Raw genomic sequence first — 21,339 nt, forward strand, 5'->3', positions numbered from 1 at the left:
TCCTCAGTCCCTGGGATTCTCCAGGCAAGAACACTGGAGTGGGCTGCCATTTCCTTCTCCAATGCATAAAAGTGAAAGTTAAGTCACTCAGTCGTGTCCGGCTCTTCGAGACCCCATGGACTGTAGCCTACCAGGCTCCTCCGTCCATGGGATTTTCCAGGCAAGAGTACTGGAGTGGGTTGCCATTGCTTCACCAGAAGGCGGGGGTAGGTAAAAACTGTGAAAGAGAAGCCTGCAGGTGAGCGAGCGGAAAAGCAGAGTTTCCGTAACGGAGGAGGCAGGTGTCCAGGAGAGTCCAAGATCGGCTCTCCTGTACCTCGGCGCCTCGTCTGAGGATAAAGGCACGCGTGGTCAGCCTTTTACCCGTTGAATGACAGCCACCTCTCGCCCACCAACGCGACCCATCCGCGACCGAACACCCAACTCCAGCGAACCGCGGCGCAAACTCAGCTAGGTAAACAGCGGGGCGGAACCAGCTCTGCGCGTGCTGCGTAGGGGCGGAAGGGGCCGGCAGGTTGCGCCTGCGCGCTGCGCCACTTGGCGCCTCCGCTTCCGCGGCCGGGATAGCGGGCGAGACGTTCCTGGCGGGATGGTCCCCCGGTGCCAGGTAAGGGTGGGAAGTCTTCCCGAATGTGTCCGCTTTTTCCTCCACAGAAGCAGCCCTGCTCAGTCAGACCCCGGAGACTGTCACCGCGGTGGTGGCCCCTCCCGGTTTCGGAGGCTTTGCTGTGGACTCCCCAAAGAAAGTCAAGTCGATTTCCGCGAACGCTAGTTATGCGGGTGACGGCCCAGAAGACCAGCTGGTTCCTAAACGCTTCTCAGATTATTCTTTCCTAAGAAGACAAGTTTTCAATTTAAAAAGAAATGCTCTTAACTAAGAATTCTTAGGTGAAAGCGCTGCATCTGTGCATTGGCCAACCGTTGATTATTTGCAGATCTCTGCTTGTTTCGTGGTTTCCCTAGTGACTCAGCGGTAAAATAAATAAATAAATAAATAATCCACCTGCAGTGCAGGAGCCTCAGGAGATGGGGGTTCGATCCCTGGGTCGGAAAGATCCCCTGGAGAAGGGCACAGCAACCCACTTAAGTGTTCTTGTCTGGAGAATCCCATGGACAGAGGAGCCTGGTGGGCTGCAGTCCACAGGGTCGCAGAGTCGGATACGACTTAAGTGACTTAGCACTCACGCACGCTTGTTTCGTAGAGAATGATTTGCTCCGAGTGATAGGTGGGTTATTTTACTTGGGCGGATCCCTTGGATACCAGGCTGTCTTACATAGGTTTGTCCTAGGGAATACCGGTTTATCCTGTGTTTCAGACCCATCTGCTTTTGTAACTATCAGGGTTTGTATGTTTCGTAACATAATTCCGGACAGCTGGGTTCAATGTAATGTAGACTGGAATCGAAGGTCATATGACAACTGTGAAAGACGTGTCTTTCACTTATTTGGTCATTTATTTGTGTAATTCATCTCTTGACTCAGACATTTGTTCACTGCCTAAGTGCTTATAAAAGGTGCTATGCTGCTGCTGCTAAGTTGCTTCAGTCGTGTCCGACTCTGTGCGACCCCACAGACGGCAGCCCACCAGGCTCCCCATCCCTGGGATTCTCCAAGCAAGAACACTGGAGTGGGTTGCCATTTCCTTCTCCAATGCATGAAAGTGAAAGTGAAGTCTTGTCTGACTCTTAGCGACCCCATGGATTGCAGCCCACCAGGCTCCTCCGTCCACAGGATTTTCCAGGCAAGAGTATTGGAGTGGGGTGCTATTGCCTATAATTTTATGTAAATTAAAGGCCAACTTCATGGTTTCTAAGAAGATATTGTTAGAGGTTTAGTCGTGCCACACGTACATTTATAAAGCTAAAAAGCATCTGAAAGTCTGAATTATACTTAGAAAGCCTACATTTTTTTCAAAATTGTGGATATAATGAAATTTTTATGGGCATTTTAATTTTCTCTAACTTATCAAAAGTGTCTTTGATTAAAGTAATGCGTTTGAAAAACAAAACCCCACGTTGAGAGTCAGAAAAGGGCTATGAGTTGTTACTGTTAAATATGTTTTCTTTCTTTTCAGGTGGAAGTGTTGTATTTTGCAAAAAGCGCTGAAATAGCAGGAATTCGCTCTGAGACCATTTCTGTGCCGCAAGAAATAAAAGCATTGCAGCTGTGGAATGAGATAGAAACACGCCATCCAGGGTACTTAAAAATTTGTAGAATGTATATGATAAGCACTTTTTAATATTTAAAAATGCATGAGTAAATGATAAAAGTAAGAAGTTAATGTTGATTTCCATGTTTAATGTCAAAAGTATCATTAGCTGTATTTTTTCTGAAAACTTATAGTATTTAAAAATAAACAGTTCCTTAAGAAAAGTTTTATATTTTACTTAAAAAACACAGTGAGCTGAGATACTCCGAAAGAGACATGACTATATTAGCTTTTTTAATTTACATAATACTGAAAATTTAGATTTTGCATTTTTATAGCATTAAATGAAATTGTTACAAATTCTGTTAAAATGTGTGCTTTAAATTTTTATGTCCCACCCCTTCTTTAGAGAACTCAAGATAGAAATTTTTAAGACTGAAAGAAAAATGAAAGATAAGAAACGGTAGCTGCTGCTGAATTTGCATTTTTGCAACATTTGATTTGTTTTTTTTCTGATTCTTGAAAATTGTCTGATTTTACTGCTCTTGTTCCTACCTCAGATGAGTCTTCTTTGGAACAAAGTACAAAATTGGCTCACCTGAACGTGTTCCAGGAATACTGAGTGTCACTTAAATCCTTGTAGATGTTTAACTTTGAAGCTTTGGTGCTGTGTAGCAGACAGTCCACAATGTATGTTCCAAAAGAAAACTATTCCTTCTTGATTTCATATCTTTTTAAGTTCTTAAAGTGCCCTGATAATCAACGGCAGTGGTTGGGCCTCTGTCCTACTTTACCTTTCACCTGGCTGAGAGGCACTTGGTATTTTGCAGCCTTACAGGGTATACTTGGCATACTTGTTTCCTTAGATGGAAAGCTCCTGGGGAGGGCATGCACTGATAAATTTTTTTTTTTTTAACTTGGTCTGAATGTTGTCTCCAGTTTAGTGTGGTTTTTTGTTTGTTTGTTTGTTTCTTTAATTGCCTAAGACACCCAACATCCAGTAAAGAGTTGTTAGCAATTTACTGCATTCGTCATGGTGAATAAGTATGTTCTTCAGTGGATACATACTTTCTCTGCAAAATATGAGTGAGTTTAATTAGAGATTTGGTAGAGGATGCTTCATAAAATAGTATTTATGTAATTTTAATTGCAGCTGAGGAGATTTAGGATCTAACAGCTAATAGGCTAATAATTGATAGGTCTAATTATACTTTTTGTCCTTCAGATTGGCTGATGTCAGAAATCAAGTGATATTTGCTGTTCGTCAAGAATATGTCGAGCTTGGAGATCAGCTCCTCCTGCTTCAATCAGGAGACGAAATTGCCGTTATCCCTCCCATTAGTGGAGGGTAGTACTTTTGAGCCACCTGGGTATGTGAGAGAGTTTTTTTCTTAACCAGTGTTGTGGAGCAGGATCATACAGATAATAACCTGTATATTGTTCACTTTATACTCTTTGTAAGACTGCCTGCACCAGCTCTTTATTGGTGCAGGTGGACTTACAAATGCCTATCATCTTTGCAGTTGAATGTCATTTTGATATGTTCACTCTATTGATTTAACATGGTTCAGTTGAGCTTTTATTTTGTGTGGAGCACAGTACCAGACACTGGTGTTTTAATATTCCTATTTTGCAGAAGGGAAAACCGAAAAGAAGTTAAAAAAACTTGTCATGGTCACATAGCTAATAAGTGGGAGAGCCAACATTTGAAGTCAGATTATTGGACTTTCTGGGTACTTTTCCACAAATAATGCTTATTAATACTGGATAATAGCTTTCCTCATTACAGAGAAATGGAGAAAAATTGCGTAGCTGGAAAGTAAGAATATTTCTCTTCCTAAGGAAAAAAAAAGCTTGCCATTTTCCAGGTACAAAAAGACAGCTTTATTGTTATAATTGTATTGCAAATGGCTCTAGGACCCATGTCATCTTTCTACTGCATAAAAATGAGGTCCATGTCTGAGTATGATAATGTGTAAGAACCTTGCTTAGTATAATGTGGAGAGGCAAACAGAATGAGGCTTAATTTGTCAACTGAGAAATAAATAATGTAGAAATTAATAGACATCCCTAATTGTAAGTTAGGAATGAAAGAAAACTTTCTTAATTTGATAGTGGTTTTATTTCAGAGTCAAGAGTAAGTATCATCCTAGACGGCAAAACTTTGGTTGCATTAAAGGAAAAAACAAGCCATGAATGCCTGTTTCTTTCTCTCATTTTTTCTCTCCACTCTCCTGGAGGACAGTCCCCCAAAAAGTGAAGAATAAATATTGCAAAGCAAATCACCTGGCAAGATCTTCTATTTAGAAAAAATACTATTCTTTGTTAGATATGTATCTCAATTTGATTTGAAAACTGTAGCCACCATATCACCACCATGGTTATAGAAGAATGTTGCTTTTTGAGTTTGGAATTTATTCAGAAAACAACCGCCTGCCATTGAAGGTGTGTGTGTGCGTGTGATGATTAGAGCTGTCCTTTGAGAAGACTAGGAAGATACTCAGCAGCAGTGTGTATTATTTGAATGTGTTTGGCAAGATTTCTAACATGCAGTTTTAGAATCTGTGTTCTTATAGAATCAAGTTATGGGACTCAGTGTGGTCTGAAGTTCATAGATGTTTGGGTTACCTATATCATATTGCAAGAAAAAGTGGAAAAAACTCAGGTGGCACGTGCAGGAGGTTGAAACATCCTGAAATCTCGTAGCATCAGAATAATCCAGTAGTTTTTTTTTTCTCTTCAGTAGTGTGATCATAAATATCCTCATAAGTACCCCTTCCCCAACCCCCATGCTTTGTCTCAGAACACTCTTTGTTTCTATAAGTTATCCCTGTTTGTAATTCCTATTTCCTGCTTTGTTCCTCCTCCAGCATAAGTGCCCTGAGTGCAGGAGCCAGGTCTTTTGTCCCCCAGCCAATATCCAATCTCTGACACTTAGTGAGTATGTAATAAATCCTTGATGGATGAAATGAAATATATGGCAAAGGACCTATAGCATCTGATGAATAGGCCTTCAGTTCATTCCCTTGTTTCCTCAGTTACTTAACTGGGTTGTGCCTGATGAAATGAACCCAGTTCCTGTGGCATCTCCGTCATTTCTGCTTGCTCTCCTGTTTGGATAAAGAAAAAGCCAGTACTGAGTGTACTGCTTGGTAACATAGTGGTTTAGAGGTGATGTGCCTGTGGATGAAGGAGGTAAGAGTAGCAGTTCTAGAATGGGGAATATTTCGACCAATGAGATAGATTACCTTTTAAGTGATGATGTTAATGGTAAACTTCTTATAACATGCTTGATTCATTAGGGGTATTTGTAAATTACTGAGTTCTGCTAAACTTTTACATTTATTTTTATCATCATATTTCAAATCATGCCTCCTAACATATCTAAGAGTCACAAAGAGTTGGACATGACTGAGTGACTGAATTGAACATTTCTAATGTAGAAAAAACTATAAATTGAAATACAGCCGATAAATTGGTGTTTTGACTCTAGTACCTATATTAAGGTTTGCTATGCATGCTAAGTTGCTTCAGTTGTGTCCGACTCTGTGTGACCCTATGGACAGCAGCCCACCAGGCTCCTCTGTCCATGGGATTCTCTAGGCAAGAATACTGGAGTGGGTTGCCATTTCCTTCTCCATATTAAGGTTTAGTAATATCTTATTTCTAGAAAAGATATGAATGAAGTTGAAGAGAAATCTAAAGATACAATAAAATTCACATCTGAGAAACTTTCAGTAGATGAAGTCTCACAGCTGGTGATTTCTCCACTCTGTGGCGCAATATCTCTCTTTGTAGGTGAGTTTTAATTTTCATAGTGTCTATTGACTGTACGAGACGGTTGAAGTTAGCAAGTGTTTCTCCTATTCGAGTGTAATAGTCAGAGGATTTTAAGATCCTGAGCAGTAAGCCGAGATTACCCATGGTGGTGACTAGAAATTTTTAGTTCTTACTTTGCTTTAATAATCTTTAAATTAACCTGTGTTTAAAGACAAAAAAAAAAGTAGAATAAAAAACATTATTAATAGAGAATTCTGTGTTTTCCAGATATTGAGGGGAAAAAATGGTGATGATAATTAACTTAATGATAATCCTGGGAGCGTGATGTTTTCAAGTGTCAAATCTTTGTTCTTAGAAAGGGAATATATACTGGTTTGTCTTTTGAGTATTTTCAGTAAGCCTGGCTAATCAGTGTCATTTTATTTCCTCATCTTTGTGATAATTATCTTTTGATTTTCTAATCAAGTCTTCATGTTTAGAAATTTTCAAAGTAATTTTTACACAAACTGGTATGCTATTAAAAAATAACCCCCTCCTTTTTTTTTTATTAGTGTGGCTATTTCAACTATAAGGAGAAGCCTTATTTTGTAAATTTTTTTTTTTTTAGGGACTACAAGGAATAATTTCGAAGGGAAAAAAGTCATTAGCTTAGAGTATGAAGCATATCTACCAATGGCAGAAAATGAGATAAGAAAAATTTGTAGTGACATGAGAGAGAAATGGCCAGTCAGACACATAGCAGTGTTTCATCGACTTGGGTATGATCTCCTTTATCAGTTTAAAAGATTAAGCGTGGTTGTTCTCCACCTTTGTACTAATTCTGATTCTGAGATCTTTCACTGGCATCCTGTATTACCTTGAGAGGGAGGTTCATGTATCATTCTGAGGGACTGTGCCTTTAAGGGCTGCTTGTTATATTGTAACATTTGGAGAGTAGTAGTGGTAGATGCTGTAACAAAGTCCAAATGTGCAAGACTCTCAGGCCCTGTGCCCAGCTGTTTTGTAGTCTGGACTTTGTTTATATGACAGTCTGAGATTTTTTGATGTAAAAGCCTCTTGAGGTCATGAAATTAGTTCATCTTTTTATATCTCTGAGAAGAGTAGAATTCCAGGCTTTGTAAAGAACCCAGCAGTGGGACTAAATCTATCATCTACTATATTTTTTAATACTGTTATCAATTCTGTTATTTACTGTTTTTTGCTATTCAGTATTTTAAATTCTGTGTTATATTCATCATGCGATTGCTTTGTATTTCTAGACATTACCTGACCTGTGCCTTGTTTATTTGAATCAGATACTTGAATCAGTGAGGTCTCTTTCTTCTTGGTGCCCATCAAATAAATCTAGTGGATACATGCTAACAAGTTGGTCACAGCTTTGGCTTCTGCTAAATGCAACTGAGATGAATTACTGTTTTCTAACTAAATGGGATGTTTAGGTAAAATAGAACTGGATATTTAGTTCTGTGTGTTGTGCTAAGTGGCTTCAGTTGTATCTGACTCTTTGCGGCCCCATGAACGGTAGCCTACCAGGCTCCTCTGTCCATGGGGATTCTCCAGGCTAGAATACTGAAGTGGGTTGCCATTTCCTGTTCCAGGGGATCTTCCCAATCCAGGAATTGAAACCTCTCTCTCCTGTGTCTCGTACTTTGGTAGGCAGTTTCTTTACCACTGAGCCTTTACCATTCTTTACCGCTGAAGCTCAGATATTTAGTTCTAGGAATTAAACGTTCGCTGGATTTCAGTGGAATTTTTTTTTTTTTTTCATGTGTCGATTCTTTAACATGCAGCTTCAGAGGAGATGATGAATTTTTGTCTTCATTTTGTTAAAGCTTGGTTCCAGTGACAGAAGCAAGCGTTATCATTGCTGTGTCCTCAGCCCACAGGGCTGCATCCCTTGAAGCTGTGAGCTATGCCATTGATGCTTTAAAAGCCAGGGTGCCCATATGGAAAAAGGTAAGTTAGAAAAATACCTACCTTTCTCTCTGGACATGATTTTTTCTTAGGAATTTTTAAAGGACAAAGAAAAAGAGTACATAGAGTATATATTCATGGGCCTTCCCTGACTTTATAGGATCTTGTTTTCTTTTATCTATGAAATAGGGTGTTTATGTAATAATCTTCTTTCCAAGCATGAAAAATACATGCCTCAAATAATGCATGACTGGGAGAAGACCTCAGCAAGTGGTAGCAGTTAGAATTCCTAGTCTGGAATGTTCCAGTGGCTCATATGTGCAGTAGTATCCCTTGGAATTGAATTCCCTTGAGTTAGAGGGTCTTTCCTTTGGAGAGCAGGAATCATGCATGGCTATTTAGGCAATGGCTAAAATAGAGATTTCTCAAGGCAAAAGAACCGTCTCCTAGAATGCCTTCATTTCAGGGGGAAAAAAAAGGATATTGCCTCTGTGGAGAAAATGCAGAGTGGATTTAAAGACCTAAGTTAGAAAGTCTAGCTTGTTTTCGGTCCATACATCAAACCCATCAATAAAAGCAAACAGTTCCCTTCTTAGAGCATCCTGAAGAGATGAAAAGGCCCAGCTCCCTGATTTCTCCCCTGGTATAGTTACCTCAACAGTGGGAACTCAGAACTCTGAGACACATGTAATTCCACTTGAGAGCCTCAAATTGCCCACGGCTCGTGGCTGAATGCAAAGCTGAGGAATGCATTCACTGCCCAGTAGAGCAGGGCTCGGAGTGAAGGACCAGAGGGCTAGTCCTTCTAGGAGCCTCCTGCTTCAGTCAGTGCTGAGATGAGTTAGTTGGACTCTGAACTACCGCTTATGAAATTTAGTGACCCATATTTTCTGAATTAAAACTGAAACCCATTGTTATAAGGGGATACTTAAGAACTAGAAGATAGCGTGTGTGAAAGGAATCTGTCCTAGTGAAGCTCAGGTATCTGGTTGCTTGGCCGTGAGCAAGGCTGCCGCCATTTTGATAGACCATGAGACAGGCCCCTGGAGCGAGCAAGGTAGAAAGAGCCTTCCAGAATGAATTGTGAGCCTGGCTGAAAGAGCTTTCTTTACCTGGGAGGAAAGAATAGTGAGCCAGCTGACAAAGTAGAGAGAGCAGGAGATGGGATGTTGAGGACTAGCTGGGCTTTCTGTTTGCTTCTCTGTCTGTAGAAGGTGAGAGGGTGTCCATAAAATGGAAAAACCTGAACTTTGTGGCCAACATGATAGAATCTGATTAGAGAAGAATACGTGATATTCTTATTCCTCTTCTGTCCCCAAATTGTCTAAATTCCAGTCTGGTTCTGGTTCCAGCCTGTGCTTTGAGATTGTCTGTGACGTAGGCAAGAGGGCGGTGGGTAGGGCAGGCACTTACAGAGCACTTGTCACCAGCATGTAGCTCAGACCTGTTTAGGAACCTCCGTGGTGGTCTCTTTAATTTCAGAGCTAATGGAAACATCCCTTCTGCCTTTGGAAAAGCATGTTTAGAAATGTGGAAGTAGCAGGTGTGTCTGATAGAACAAAGTGTTTAAAGACCTTCCGTCTTCCCGACGTAACTTTGCCCAGGCTACTGCCCATCGTGGTCCCGAGTAGATTTCGTAATTTATTCTTCTCGATGTTGGCACCTTGCCTTGTTAAGGCTTCTTGTCTGTTGTTTCTCCTACTGGACTGAATCCTTGAGTGTAGGAAGCATGTTTGGTTATTTTTTTGCTGTCAGTGCCTTACGCAAATGTCCATTGGATTGTTAAAAGAAGAGCACATTTAAATAGTTGTGATACTCATTTGCCTGATTTATTCCAGTGTATTTGCATGTATTAAAATGCTCTCTTTTGAATTCTCCTTATGGTTCTGTTTTTTAGGAAATCTATGAAGAATCATCATCATCTTGGAAAAGAAACAAAGAATGCTTTTGGGCAACCAGTGATTAAACCACTTAGGTTTTTAGAGCCCTAAAATTTAAACTAGGTAAATTCTTATCTTTGATATTTCCATTCTTCTTCTCTAGAAGATAGTTTAATGAAGCTGATCTCTTATGTTATACCAGTGGAACAAAAGAGAGGAGAAAAGAAAGCAAAATAAATGAGTGTTTAGGACGAGGGCTTATATGGGAACTAGAGACAGGAAAGAAAGGCTTTAGGGAGAAAAATGGAAGAATAATTTGAATGTGAGGAGTGATGCCTGTGGTGGACAAACAGTTCTATGACTGAGTTCCAGTTGTAATTTGACTCACACTGAGGGGTCGCCCCTCATCAGTGACTATCTCAGGCTGCCCCCTCTGTCCGCCTCCTACCCCCAGCACCCTGACCCCACCCCCCTGCCCCTATGCCCAGCGATATTGTTGTCAGGGATGCATTTTGGGAATGTTGGCAGAACTGAAAGTTATAAAAAGTCCTTATCAGATACTCTTGATATATTTTTAGAATTTATATATTTTAAAAAATAAGCTAAGTATGATTTTATAAGTTTAAAGCAATATTTCCTTGTTTTTAAAAACTCAGTGATGATGCGTGCGTGCTCAGTCGCTTCATTTGTGTCCAACTCTTTGAGACCCTATCAGCTGTAGCCCACCAGGCTTCTCTGTCCATGAGATTTCCCAGACAAGTATACTTGAGTGGGTTGCCATTTCCTTCTCTGAGGACTCTTCCCGTCCCAGGGATTGAACTCACATCTCCTGCATTGGGAGGCGGGTTCTTTACCGCTGAGCCACTGGGGTAGCCTGATGATACGTAAGATATTTCATAATTATGAGGATTTCTTCTATTTCAGAATCTAGTATAATCTTATCATAATGCTTATTATATTTTGTTATTGTATCAGTATATAAATGAGCATAAAATTGTCAAGACAAACTAGCAAGGGTGTTTTGTGTTTTAATGTTAGAAGATTGTACTCACAACCAATTAAGAAGGAAAATTATATGATTATTTAGTAAAGCATTTTCAGATATCTTTTGAGCTTAAGCAGCATTGTTGTTAGTGAAGTCATTAATAAAGGTATGTTTTCTGCAAAATCTCATACTAAATAATGGTCCAGTTTTTGTTTGGTCAAGCCATATATTACCTTGATAGATCTTAGTATATAATTTTCATATAGTTCTTTTTTTTTTAAACTGAAGTGTGATTTGCAATATTTGATTAGTTTTGGGTGTGCAGCATAATGATTTGGGGTTATTTGCAGATTATATTCCATTATAAGTTATTGCAAGATTTTGGCGTAATTTCCTATGCTGCACAGTAAATCTTTGTTGCTTATCTGTTTTACGTGTAGTAGTTTGTATCTGTTAAGTCCACATTCCTCATTTGTCCTTCCCCTCATCCTCTCCCTTTGGTAACCATGAGTTTGTTTTCTAGGTGTTTTTGTTTATATTTGGATTCATTTGTATTATTTTTTTAGATTCCACACGTAAGTGATATCATACAGCATTTATCTTTCTCTGACTTTTTTCACTAAGCATAATACTCCATTCATGTTGTAGCGAAGGATGGTTTTTGTGTGGTGAGCAATACTCCAGTGTGAGTGTGTCTCATCTTAAGTCATCTGTTGAGCTGCCTTCGTGTCTTGGCTGTTGTAAGTAGCGCTGCTACAAACACTGGGGTGCATGTGCCTTTCCAGATTAAGAGTTTCATGTTTTCCAGATATATACCCAGCAGTGGCATTACTTGATCATATGGTGCTTTTATTTTAGTTTTTTAAGGAACCTCCAAACTGTTTTCCGTAGTGGTTTCCCCATTGTACATGACCACCACCAGTGTGTGAGGATTCTTTTTCTCCCCATTCTCTTCAGTACTTATTTGTAGACTGACTGATGATAACCATTTTGACCAGTGTAAGGTGATAGACCTCATTGTGGTTTTGGTTTGCATTTCTCTAATAATTAGTGGTGTTGAGCATCTTTTCATGGGCCTTTTACCTATCTGTATGTCTTCTTTGGAAAAATGTCTGTCTGGGTCTTTTGTCCATTTTTTGATTGGGTGGTTTTTTTTTTTTTTTAATATTGTATGTGTGCTTAGTCACTCAGTCCTGTCTGACTCCCTGTGATCCCATGGACTGTAGCCCGCCAGGCTCCTCTGTCCCTGGGATTCTCCAGACAAGAATGCTGGAGTGGGTTGCTATTCCCTTCTCCAGGGGATCTTCCCGACCCAGGGATCGAATCCGGGTCTCTTGCATTACAGGCAGATTCTTTACTGTCTGAGACACCAGGGAAGCCCCAAAAGTACAGTAGTACAGTATAAGAGCTGGTAAACAGGAGCTGGCATCCAGTGAACAGGTAAGAAGAGTTACTGACTGGAGGAAGGAGAGGAAGTGGGAGATGGCAGAGCTGAAGGGTCGTCAGTGACAGGAGCCAGAGGGCAAGCTGCAGTTTCACTCACCCCTGACATTGATGGCACAGGTTCTGGTTCCTTGCTGGCTGCAGATAGAATTATCTACCTTCTTGAAAAATGATCCAGTGATGCCTGAGTAGTAGCTCTCTTTTTCTCATCGTAGATGACATGGTAGCCCTGGATTGCATTCGGAACAGCTATTGCAGCCTTCGTGTACCGTTCTGTGTTCAGGGCTTGTGCCTCAAAAGCTGACAGTGCCTCCTCAAATACAGAAGAGCCCTTGCCTTTTCCTGTGTCGTGACTTTCCTCGGTCCTTCAGTTACTGCTTCTTCCTCTCTGTCCTCCCTCTGGGCCTCCAGGTCCACCAGGCCTTCATTACCAAGCTCCTCTTATTGTACAGCAAGGAGTTCAGTGAAGTCATCCTGCAAATACAGCTCTACCTTCTCACTGAGTGTCACTGAGTCACTGAAGACCTCACTTTTGCATCCTCAAAAGCCTACAACTTGAAGGTTCCTTTGGAAGGGACTTAGAGTTTATGTTCATATGAAGTCTATGTGGCTTTTGGAATTTTTATACTCAGTTTCTTTAGAGGATCTTTATTGATAGTAATTATAAAAAGAACTGGCTCATTGGAAAAGACCCTGATGCTGGGGAAGATTGAAGGCAGGAGGAGAAGGGGATGACAGAGGATGAGATGGTTGGATGGCATCACTGACTCAATGGACACGAGTTTGAGCAAGCTCCGGGAGTTGGTGATGGAACGATGGACATGGAAGGCTGGTGTGCTGCAATCCATGGGGTTGCAAAGAGTCAGACATGACTGAGCGACTGAACTGACCTGATACAAAGTACATGAAACATTCTCTAAGCATCTTTTTTTTTTTTTAATCATATCTTCATTTTAAGTAGGTTTTGTTTAAATCAGGAACTCAGACTATTAAGCTTTTAAGTCTCCAGTGCAGACAGGTTAAGGAGTTAATCTGGGGCATGCTAAAATTGGGATGGAGCGTCTGACAGTTTTCAGTGCATTGCACTGGACTTGAATCGGGTCGTCGTTGATCCCCACTTCTCTTAGGAGTGGCAAAGTTAATTGGTGAAATATTAAGGAGCTGGCATCACTCTGACATAGCCTTTCTATAAGTCTGTGACTTAACTGGCTAAGTAGAAGAGTAACCTAAAAAAACTGACCTTTAAATAGATTGTAATGTTTAAAGTCACTTGGGGACTGTGGCTTTATATGACAGCTTAGGAAGTTCATTTAAGAAGTAGGAAGCTGATTTCTTGTGTTTCAAGTGTTTTAACAGGTAGCAAAAGTGAAAGTTTTATCTTTGAGTGAAGGTAGCAGCAGATGTTCTAGTGAACTGTTTTGTGATTTTGTGGCTCTGCTTGTTCTTTACATATGCTGCTGAGTCACTATACTTTCAGTATGTTTTGAGAAGTAGTGAGTTAAGAAGTTAAAAATTTGAGTCTTGATCTTAGATCTTGAATGAACCTATTGGACAATTGGAAAGCAATTCCTATCGGATGCCTCTTGAATCCACTCATTTCTTTATTCTGCTGCATCTGTCATCCAAGCCACCACTCCCATTTCTCTTGGACTATTGCTGTGGCCTGGTGACAGTCCCCCTTCCTTCTCCTACTTTGGTCACTTGATCATCCTACTTGAACCTTCTGATAGGTAATCACACCCCAGAACCTCTGTCCTCACCATGACCGACAGCCTGCATGGCCCGGCTCCTGCCTCACTGCTCTCGTTCCAGGCTCCCTGCTTTGCTGTGGTGATTTGTGGCAGGCTCACTCTCCCCAAGGGTCCTCGCCTGCCCCTTTGCTAGGATGCCCTTCCTCCGGGTATTCCCTCAGTTGCTTCCTCACTTGCTCCTTGATGAAATGTTACCTCTGCAGAGAGCCTGCTCCAACTACACTCTCTCAAACTGGATTCCTTGTTCCACTTTATACCCTACAGTGGCGCTTAGCGCGCTGTCTCAGGTGCTACATCTGTTAGTGTATCTCCATCACTAGACCATCAATTTCCTGAGACTGGGGACTTGTCTCTGTCATCAGTGTCTAACCATAACATGCACGCAGGAGTGCTCAGAAGTTTTGTTGGCGTCAAGCACTGGAGTGAAGTGAAGTGAAAGTCGCTCAGTCCTGTCCGACTCTCTGCGACCCCATGGACTATACAGTCCATGGAATTCTCCAGGCCAGAATACTGGAGTGGGTAGCCTATCCCTTCTCCAGGGGATCTTCCCAACCCAGGAATTGAACTGGGGTCTCCCACATCGCAGGCGGATTCTTTACCAACTGAGCTATCAGGGAAGCCCATTAAGCACTTGAAGCCCATATTAAACACCCCTGACGTGATGTGTAGTTGTAGTGCTTAGAGATGTGTAAAAGTACCTGGCATGACGAATGAAGTGGATAGGTGCAGCGAGCTTTTCTTCTCCACTCCCTTCCTCACTCCCATCGGTCTAGTAAAGGCCTCTTTACATTCCATGATTTATGTGGTGTAGTTAGGCAGCTCACCCAGCAGAGGGCGGTAGAGCCAGGGCTATAGCAAGAGCAATTTGAGTGAGTTAGCTTTTTATTCTATGCACAGAATCAAAAATTTCAGATTTAATTAGTAGCCTTTTTCTTTTAATTAGGTTGGAGTGGTCCTCAGATGAAAATCAGCCCTTCTTTTTGAATAAGAAAATTTTCAGTCTTTAGTTGGTTATCTTTAAAATACTAAAGGGTTATGCTAGGATGAACCCCCAGGTGGTGCAGTGGTAAAAAATCCGCCTGCCAATGTAGGAAATGCCAGAGATGTGGGTTTGATCCTTGGGTCGGGAAGATCTCTTGGAGGAGGAAATGGCAACCCACTCCAGTATTCTTGCCTGGGAAATTCCATGCACTGAGGAGCCTGGCGGGCTACAGTCCATAAGGGTCGTAAAGAGTCACATACAACTAAGCGAATAAACACACGATAGAATGAGGATTATTTTTATGCTCTGTGTAGTTTTTCAAAGGTGATAAAGAATAAATGGATTATTTTTTAAAATACTGAAATATAAAAGTATGTTCTGATTTGGTACAGAATGCTAGCTTTCATACAGGTAGTAGCATTTCCTAACCCACTGTGACAAAACAAAAATGAATATTCTTTTTCTCCAAAGTTGTATTTTAATGTATGAAGCATATAAGGTACACTTACTGGTGGTGGTTCTGCAGTCTGCTTTTGTCACGTGCTTCACCAGAATTGAGATGGGTCGAATTGAGGGAGGTGTTGGGGGGGCGGTGGGAATCAGAGCTATTTGTGCACAGGTTGTGAAAGGCAGCACCTTCCCCTCAGCCTTTGCATCAGTGCACCATCTATGCAGTGACAGCCAGTCTCTGAACCTGATATGTGTCTTGTTTTACAATTTCAGCACATTCATTTCAGCTTATTTAATTCTTAAGAGTATGTAAATGCTCTATTAAAAAATTTTTTTAAACTATGCAGATGACTGCTCGTGTAGTCTGCAGTAGTTTTGATTCTTTTTTTCTGTTTCAGACACATATTTCTTTCTAGAGATAAGTTGTGCTTTAGAGTGATGCTTCTCAAACTGTAGCATACTGTAAATCATCTGGTGATCTTATTAAACTTCCAGTTGAAATTCAGTTCTGCATGGCACCTGAGAGCTCCATTTTGTAACAGGCTCCAGGTGATGCAAATGCTGCCTGCCTGTCAACCATACTGAGGAGCAAGGCTTTACACCTCGTCTCTAAACTGCAGCCGGCTTGTTGCCTGCAGAACATCCTTGTGGCCACTGCTGTTATAAGTGGTGAGATACATCCTCACTCTTATAACTGAGTCTTGACTGTTCTCAAGCACAGTGAGTACACAAGATAAATACAGTGAGATCCATAAGTCATAAAGTTCAAATTCCAAAGTGAATAGCTTTATTTTCAAAATGATTTTAATGATATTCAGTAATGTGCTCTGTAAAGAGTAGTTTACAATTGAATAATACTCTTCTGTTTGATTCTCATACTTTAATAGGAGAAAAGCTCTTAACTAATTTAATGTTGATTATTGCTCCAATTTGGTTGTTTCTTAGAAATCAAATGAACTGTGTGACACTTCATGTACAAACATGCATACATTCATTTTTATATTTTTGGTGGAGAGAAAAAGAGACAAACCAGTTAATCAAAACAGCAAATATTCTTAAAGATTTATACATTATGTATGAAGGAAACTATCCAAGACAATTTGTCTTTAAAAAATATACAATTTAGCATAGTTGTGCAATATATACATTTACATTTTGACTTTATCTGCCAAAATAAACCAGGTATGAAACCATTTTTTAATATTTACATAATGGCTACATTTTCATTCTTTAAGGTTCAAACAGTCAACATTTTGTTTCAGACACTGCCCCCATATATACTTTCTTCCCCTACATGGTTAGTCTTTCTAACTGAGTAGAATCAATGTGCATTAATGAGGGCATACTCCTGAAGGTCGTGCATATGATTATTTTCTATGTGCAAACTGTATTAAAGATGGACCAGGGAGCGAAGTTTGAGGAATCCTGTTTAATGCTTATGATATCTTAATTTATGAGATTGTCATATATTAAGTTATAACTGTATATCAGAATAGATAACACTATAAAATTACACCTTTTATAATAACTACTTGTGTAATAACCATTAGGATAATCACTTGTATGATTATGATAAATTGGTTTCCACTTTTTTTTCACAGTTAATAATGTTCACTATTTTATAAAAACACATCCAGTTAGGAATCTGTCCAGTTTCTCAGTTTGCTGCTGAAGTGAACGATGCACAAAATTCAAATTTCAATGCAGTTTCTTTAGACTGTTTTACTTTATTATTTTGTAAAGCTTGTATGGCAGCCATGCATGAAGCAACTCAGTTCTTACCCCATTCTATACACACTGTCTATATACCATTTATGAAATGGAAACTTTAAGATGACATCTTTTAAGCCCTATATTCTACTTACTTTTAAAACAAAAGTATGGCTGAATAGGAATACAGAGCTTTTTTTTTTTTTTTTTTTAAACAATTTTTAAATATCTTGGATGACTCTTCAACCTTTGCTTAAAAGTGCTCAAGGAACACTACTCAGTGGCACCTCTGCCTTAGACCCTGGTCTGGTGACAGAAGCTGTATATTTAGGCCACGTGCTCTCGTGCAGTGGTTCTCAGCTGGAGCAACTAGACCTTCCAGGAAGCGTCAGCCAGTGTCTGAGACATTTTTTGATTGCCACGAAGGGGAGAGGGTGCCTCTGATGCGGGTAGGTAGAGCTGTAGACCGAGGCCAGGGATGCCGCTAAACATCCTACAATACACCGGACAGGCCCCCACCAGAAAGAGTTACCTGGCCCCAGTGTCTGTAGAGCCAGGGCTGAGAGACCCTACCCCAGCGAGATAAATGGTGCAGAGACGAGTGGCTGGCTTCTTAAGTTTGCAGTAATCCAGCTCCTTCATGGAAACAGTGCCTTCAAGGCCACTCATCTAAGGCGAGGCTCACCAGAGCTCACCAGCTTGCTGTGGGCATGTGACCTCTGTCTAGTGTTTATCTGAGGAAGCTTAGAGGCAGAGTAAAGGAGGATGACATGCTGTAGTTCTTAGTATATTACTTTGAAGAACTAGTATACATATATATACAGCGGTTACCCAGTTTATTAAATAGTCTTTATCAACGTAATGACCAGTTTCCCCTCCGTTCTTTTTTTAAACACTCCTTGGAATGAAACAGTGTTTGAGTCCACACAGCTGTTACAAGAATTGGGCTCTAGCACATGTTAACTAGAGAATACAATGTCATTTTTGTTACAAACCCCTGACATTTTTTTGCCAGTTGTTTCTTTTCCCTTTGTTTCGTCAGACGCAAAATGAATCCCGGAACTGTGCAGACAGCCCTGCGCCACCATCACAGACACACACGCGGGCACGTGCCTGCTTTCCTGACTCCCGAGTCACATTCTGGGAGGATTGTCTATTTGTGTTATAAGAAACCCAGACAATGGGTTTTTAAAAGTTGAAAGTGTCACTCCTGAGCTCCACCCCAGTGCCCCCCATTTTATAACGAGGACGCTGAAGTTTCAGGGGCTGAGCGACTTGTCTGAAGCTTTAAGTATGTATTTTCTGACAGAAAATAGTCCCCACAGCCTTTGCCTCTGCGCTTTCTCTCTCAGGCCCGCCTAGAGGATGAACCTAGAAACTAACAGAGAAAAGAAGGTGCAGCGGAGGAATGGATGGTGTTCCACAAGGTGGCCCGTTTACATCATAAGGACCTGGACCCTTGTTAAAATACAGGTCATCAGGCTTCATCCCAATTTGATGACTAAATAAGATTATCAGGAATTGGGGCCTGAGACTCTCTGGTGAGCAAACTCCCAGGTTAAAGTCATTATTCTGGAAATGTAAGTTCTCCAGAACCAAGCACAGTAGGTGCTTACTAGGTGGTTTCTAAGGTCTTGTAATTTCCTGCAAATTCCTGAGATTATTTATATTTTCCCTTGTTTACCCTGCCTGAAATATCAACAATTAGAAGTTCACTTGGACTTAATTTTTCTTACATGTTTAGCCAACTGAAAACAGCTCCCTGAAGTTAAGGGGATTATACAGTAACTCACGCAAGTGCGGGAAGTGGAACGGATAACTTCCTCCTCACACCTGGGGAAGAGCCCCTGCCCTGGGAGTGGAGGTTTGGACAAGAGTCCCAGAAGGGTGGAAAACTCCAGACTCCTGGAGAGGAAGGTGGGCAGCTGCAGGCTTGCAGAATATGAGGCACCAGGACATGGGAGAGGTTCATTGTGGAAGCAGAAAGGATTCCAAAGCAATTACTCAAATTTTAAAAATTGACAAGGTGCCAGCCAGGTCAGCCAGTTTTCATCCTAAAGGAGAAAGGAAATGTCTTCCTTCTTCCCAGCGGGGACTCCAGCAGACAAGATTTTACTATAAATGTTATAGATGCTAAACAAAAGTTAGTGCTGTGGCCTCTAAACCCTTTAGGCCCTTAACCCTCCACCACTTAAGAGGAGATTCCGTCTGCAGGAGGCTCCTACCAGTCATCAAGCATGTTTTGATAAGCACATCATCACAAGAAACGGGACCCTGGGAAACAGCTGTGGGCTGACAACAGCAAGTTTTACCTCCTTTATAAACAAAATTATCACTGAAAATATCCTCTGTGGCAACTTTGGACAAGCAGCAAAAGTTGACCTGTTTTTTTTCCCCCAACAGTATCAAAATCCAAGTTAATGATGTATCTACACCTACTACTTCCACTTGTTTAAAAACAGTCGTTTTAAATAATTGGGTTCCCCCGCCCCCAAAGGTGGTATTTTTCTCTTAAGACTTCTCCTGTTTGGAAACATGTCATGCTTCAGATACAATGTACATGATAATGTACTCTGGACCAGCCAGCGGTAAAGAGCACTTTTTCCTCCATATAAAATAAGTCTTTTACCCTTTGTACCCCTGCCCTCCCAATCCCCTCACAATTTCTTTCCAAACTGACCTGCAGTTCTGTTTTAATTATTACATTATTAAGTTACCCTGGTATTAAAAAAAAAAATCCATTCATGTGAATAGTAACCTCTGGCTGTACTGCTGCTGCTACCCACTATGGTGGGAGCTGCTGGGTGATTCAGCTGTTGAGTTCTGTGGTCTCATCAGTTTCATCTGGATTTTTGGCCATTTTTTCATATTTTCTTTTGAAGAATCCAAGCTGTAAGATGATGTAGAAATGTTACCACTTGTGGCTAATTTTGTATAAGACCCAGACCCAAGCCCTGGCCCCCAGAGAGCGGGGTGCTCCAGAGAGGTGGCTGTGCAGAATACTGACCTAGCATAGCCCTTCAATGAGGAGATTGATATCCAGAGTTGAATGAATTGCATAAAGTTAAAATTTTCAGGGTCTACTTATTTGCAGCTGAACAAAACATTCAGGGTCAGCACGAAAGGAGGGTTGGGGGAAAGGGATCAAGACCACTGGAGATAAAATCCTTACTGATTGTTTTCAAAAACATGAGTGAGAATTTGCAAGCTAACTTGCATTTACTTTTTTCTTACAATATAAAATGTAGGGTTGCTCTGTGATAAGGAAATTGGAAGACAGAGGTCTTTAGGACCCTCATTTTAAAATACGAAACAGTTCTTACCTTCCATAAAATTGCAACTAGAGCTAATAGCAAAAGGATTCCAGCGATTACACTTCCTACTATCACTCCAGTCGGTACTTCAACTTTCTCATGGGGTTTCATTATCGTAAGGGGAATCTGTAAGTGTATATACAAAACAATTGTGTTAATTTTAGCACTAGGAAAAAAGTAAGATGGTCTAGTCAAATCCTCTAATCTTAAAAGTGATGCTCTAGAAAGGGAATGTGATTTCCTCACGATTACAATCCTTAGTTAAACACTGTGAAGTAGAATCTCGAGGAAATGCGCCTGCAAATACAAGCAAGGCAGCACGCAAGTCCTCCCCTTTTCTTCCTTTAAATGCATCAGTGCTTAGCAGGCATGTCATCTCTGACGATCTCAGATGCTTTAATCATTTATGAAATGGGAACTTCAGTTTCTGACACCCACTCAAGTGAAAGCATTTGGAACCCAGTCTTGGGGAGGGAAGTCAACAAATTAACCACCCAAATCCCTTGTGATTAAACAACAATTTTGTATTGGGTTCCTAAAATGTTGATTTCACTTACTCTCACTCAAGATTACTTGATAATGAGTTGTTAACAAGTAGAAGTAATATCTCAAGACTCAAGCTGACATTTTCAGTGATAAATTGCCCTTGAGGCTATGCGTGATTCTTAATGTCCACTTTCTGGCAGTCTTTGTGACTTTGGGCTTCCCTGGTGGCTCAGTGGTAAAGAATCCACCTGCCAATCCCTGGGTTGGGAAGATCTGGAGAAGGAAATGGCAACCCACTTCAGTATTCTTGCCTGGAGAATTCCATGAACAGAGAAGCCTGGTGGGCTACAGTCCATGGAGTTGCAAAGAGTTGGACATGACTTAGCTACTAAACCACAACATCAGCATGGCTGCTCTAAGTTCTAACAGTAATGTTCTGGTGTGTTTTTTTTCTTTTTAAGTGGAGAAAGAATCACAACCATTTCCTCCACAAAG

The 21,339-nt window shown here is 40.8% G+C and overlaps 2 protein-coding genes across 8 annotated transcripts in view; one reads left to right on the forward strand and one right to left on the reverse strand.

Moving 5' to 3' along the window:
- The first annotated feature begins 538 nt into the window (after positions 1–538).
- Positions 539–19,660, forward strand: MOCS2 (molybdenum cofactor synthesis 2). 6 transcript variants are annotated; one of them, XR_826815.1, is made up of 9 exons: positions 539–607; positions 2,075–2,196; positions 3,375–3,519; positions 5,820–5,947; positions 6,537–6,687; positions 7,762–7,885; positions 9,741–9,846; positions 15,877–16,003; positions 18,397–19,660. XR_826815.1 is itself a non-coding variant. In XM_010857174.1 (8 exons), the coding sequence occupies exons 3-7, from the start codon at positions 3,422–3,424 to the stop codon at positions 9,807–9,809; spliced, it is 570 nt and encodes a 189-aa protein (XP_010855476.1). In that variant the 5' UTR covers positions 539–607; positions 2,075–2,196; positions 3,375–3,421; the 3' UTR covers positions 9,810–9,846; positions 18,397–19,660. The 6 variants fall into 6 exon arrangements, 5 of the variants coding, with proteins under 5 accessions (XP_010855476.1, XP_010855474.1, XP_010855475.1 ...); XM_010857174.1 differs by lacking the exon at positions 15,877–16,003; XM_010857172.1 differs by lacking the exon at positions 18,397–19,660 and having other exon boundaries at positions 15,877–16,742.
- ITGA2 (integrin, alpha 2 (CD49B, alpha 2 subunit of VLA-2 receptor)) overlaps positions 17,047–21,339 on the reverse strand; it is a 110,641-nt gene continuing 106,348 nt past the window's right edge. The window contains exons 29-30 of one of the 2 annotated variants that reach the window (XM_010857169.1): positions 20,368–20,484; positions 17,047–19,934 (exon numbers count right to left, since the gene is read on the reverse strand). In XM_010857169.1, coding sequence (XP_010855471.1) covers positions 19,854–19,934; positions 20,368–20,484 — 198 coding nt within the window. In that variant the 3' untranslated portion in view covers positions 17,047–19,853. Of the gene's footprint in view, positions 20,485–21,339 lie in introns of both variants that reach the window. The other variant, XM_010857170.1, reaches the window with a different exon arrangement.

This window comes from Bison bison, unplaced genomic scaffold (assembly GCF_000754665.1).
Source record: "Bison bison bison isolate TAMUID 2011002044 unplaced genomic scaffold, Bison_UMD1.0 scf7180017864378, whole genome shotgun sequence".
NCBI classification, from domain to species: Eukaryota; Metazoa; Chordata; class Mammalia; order Artiodactyla; family Bovidae; genus Bison; species Bison bison.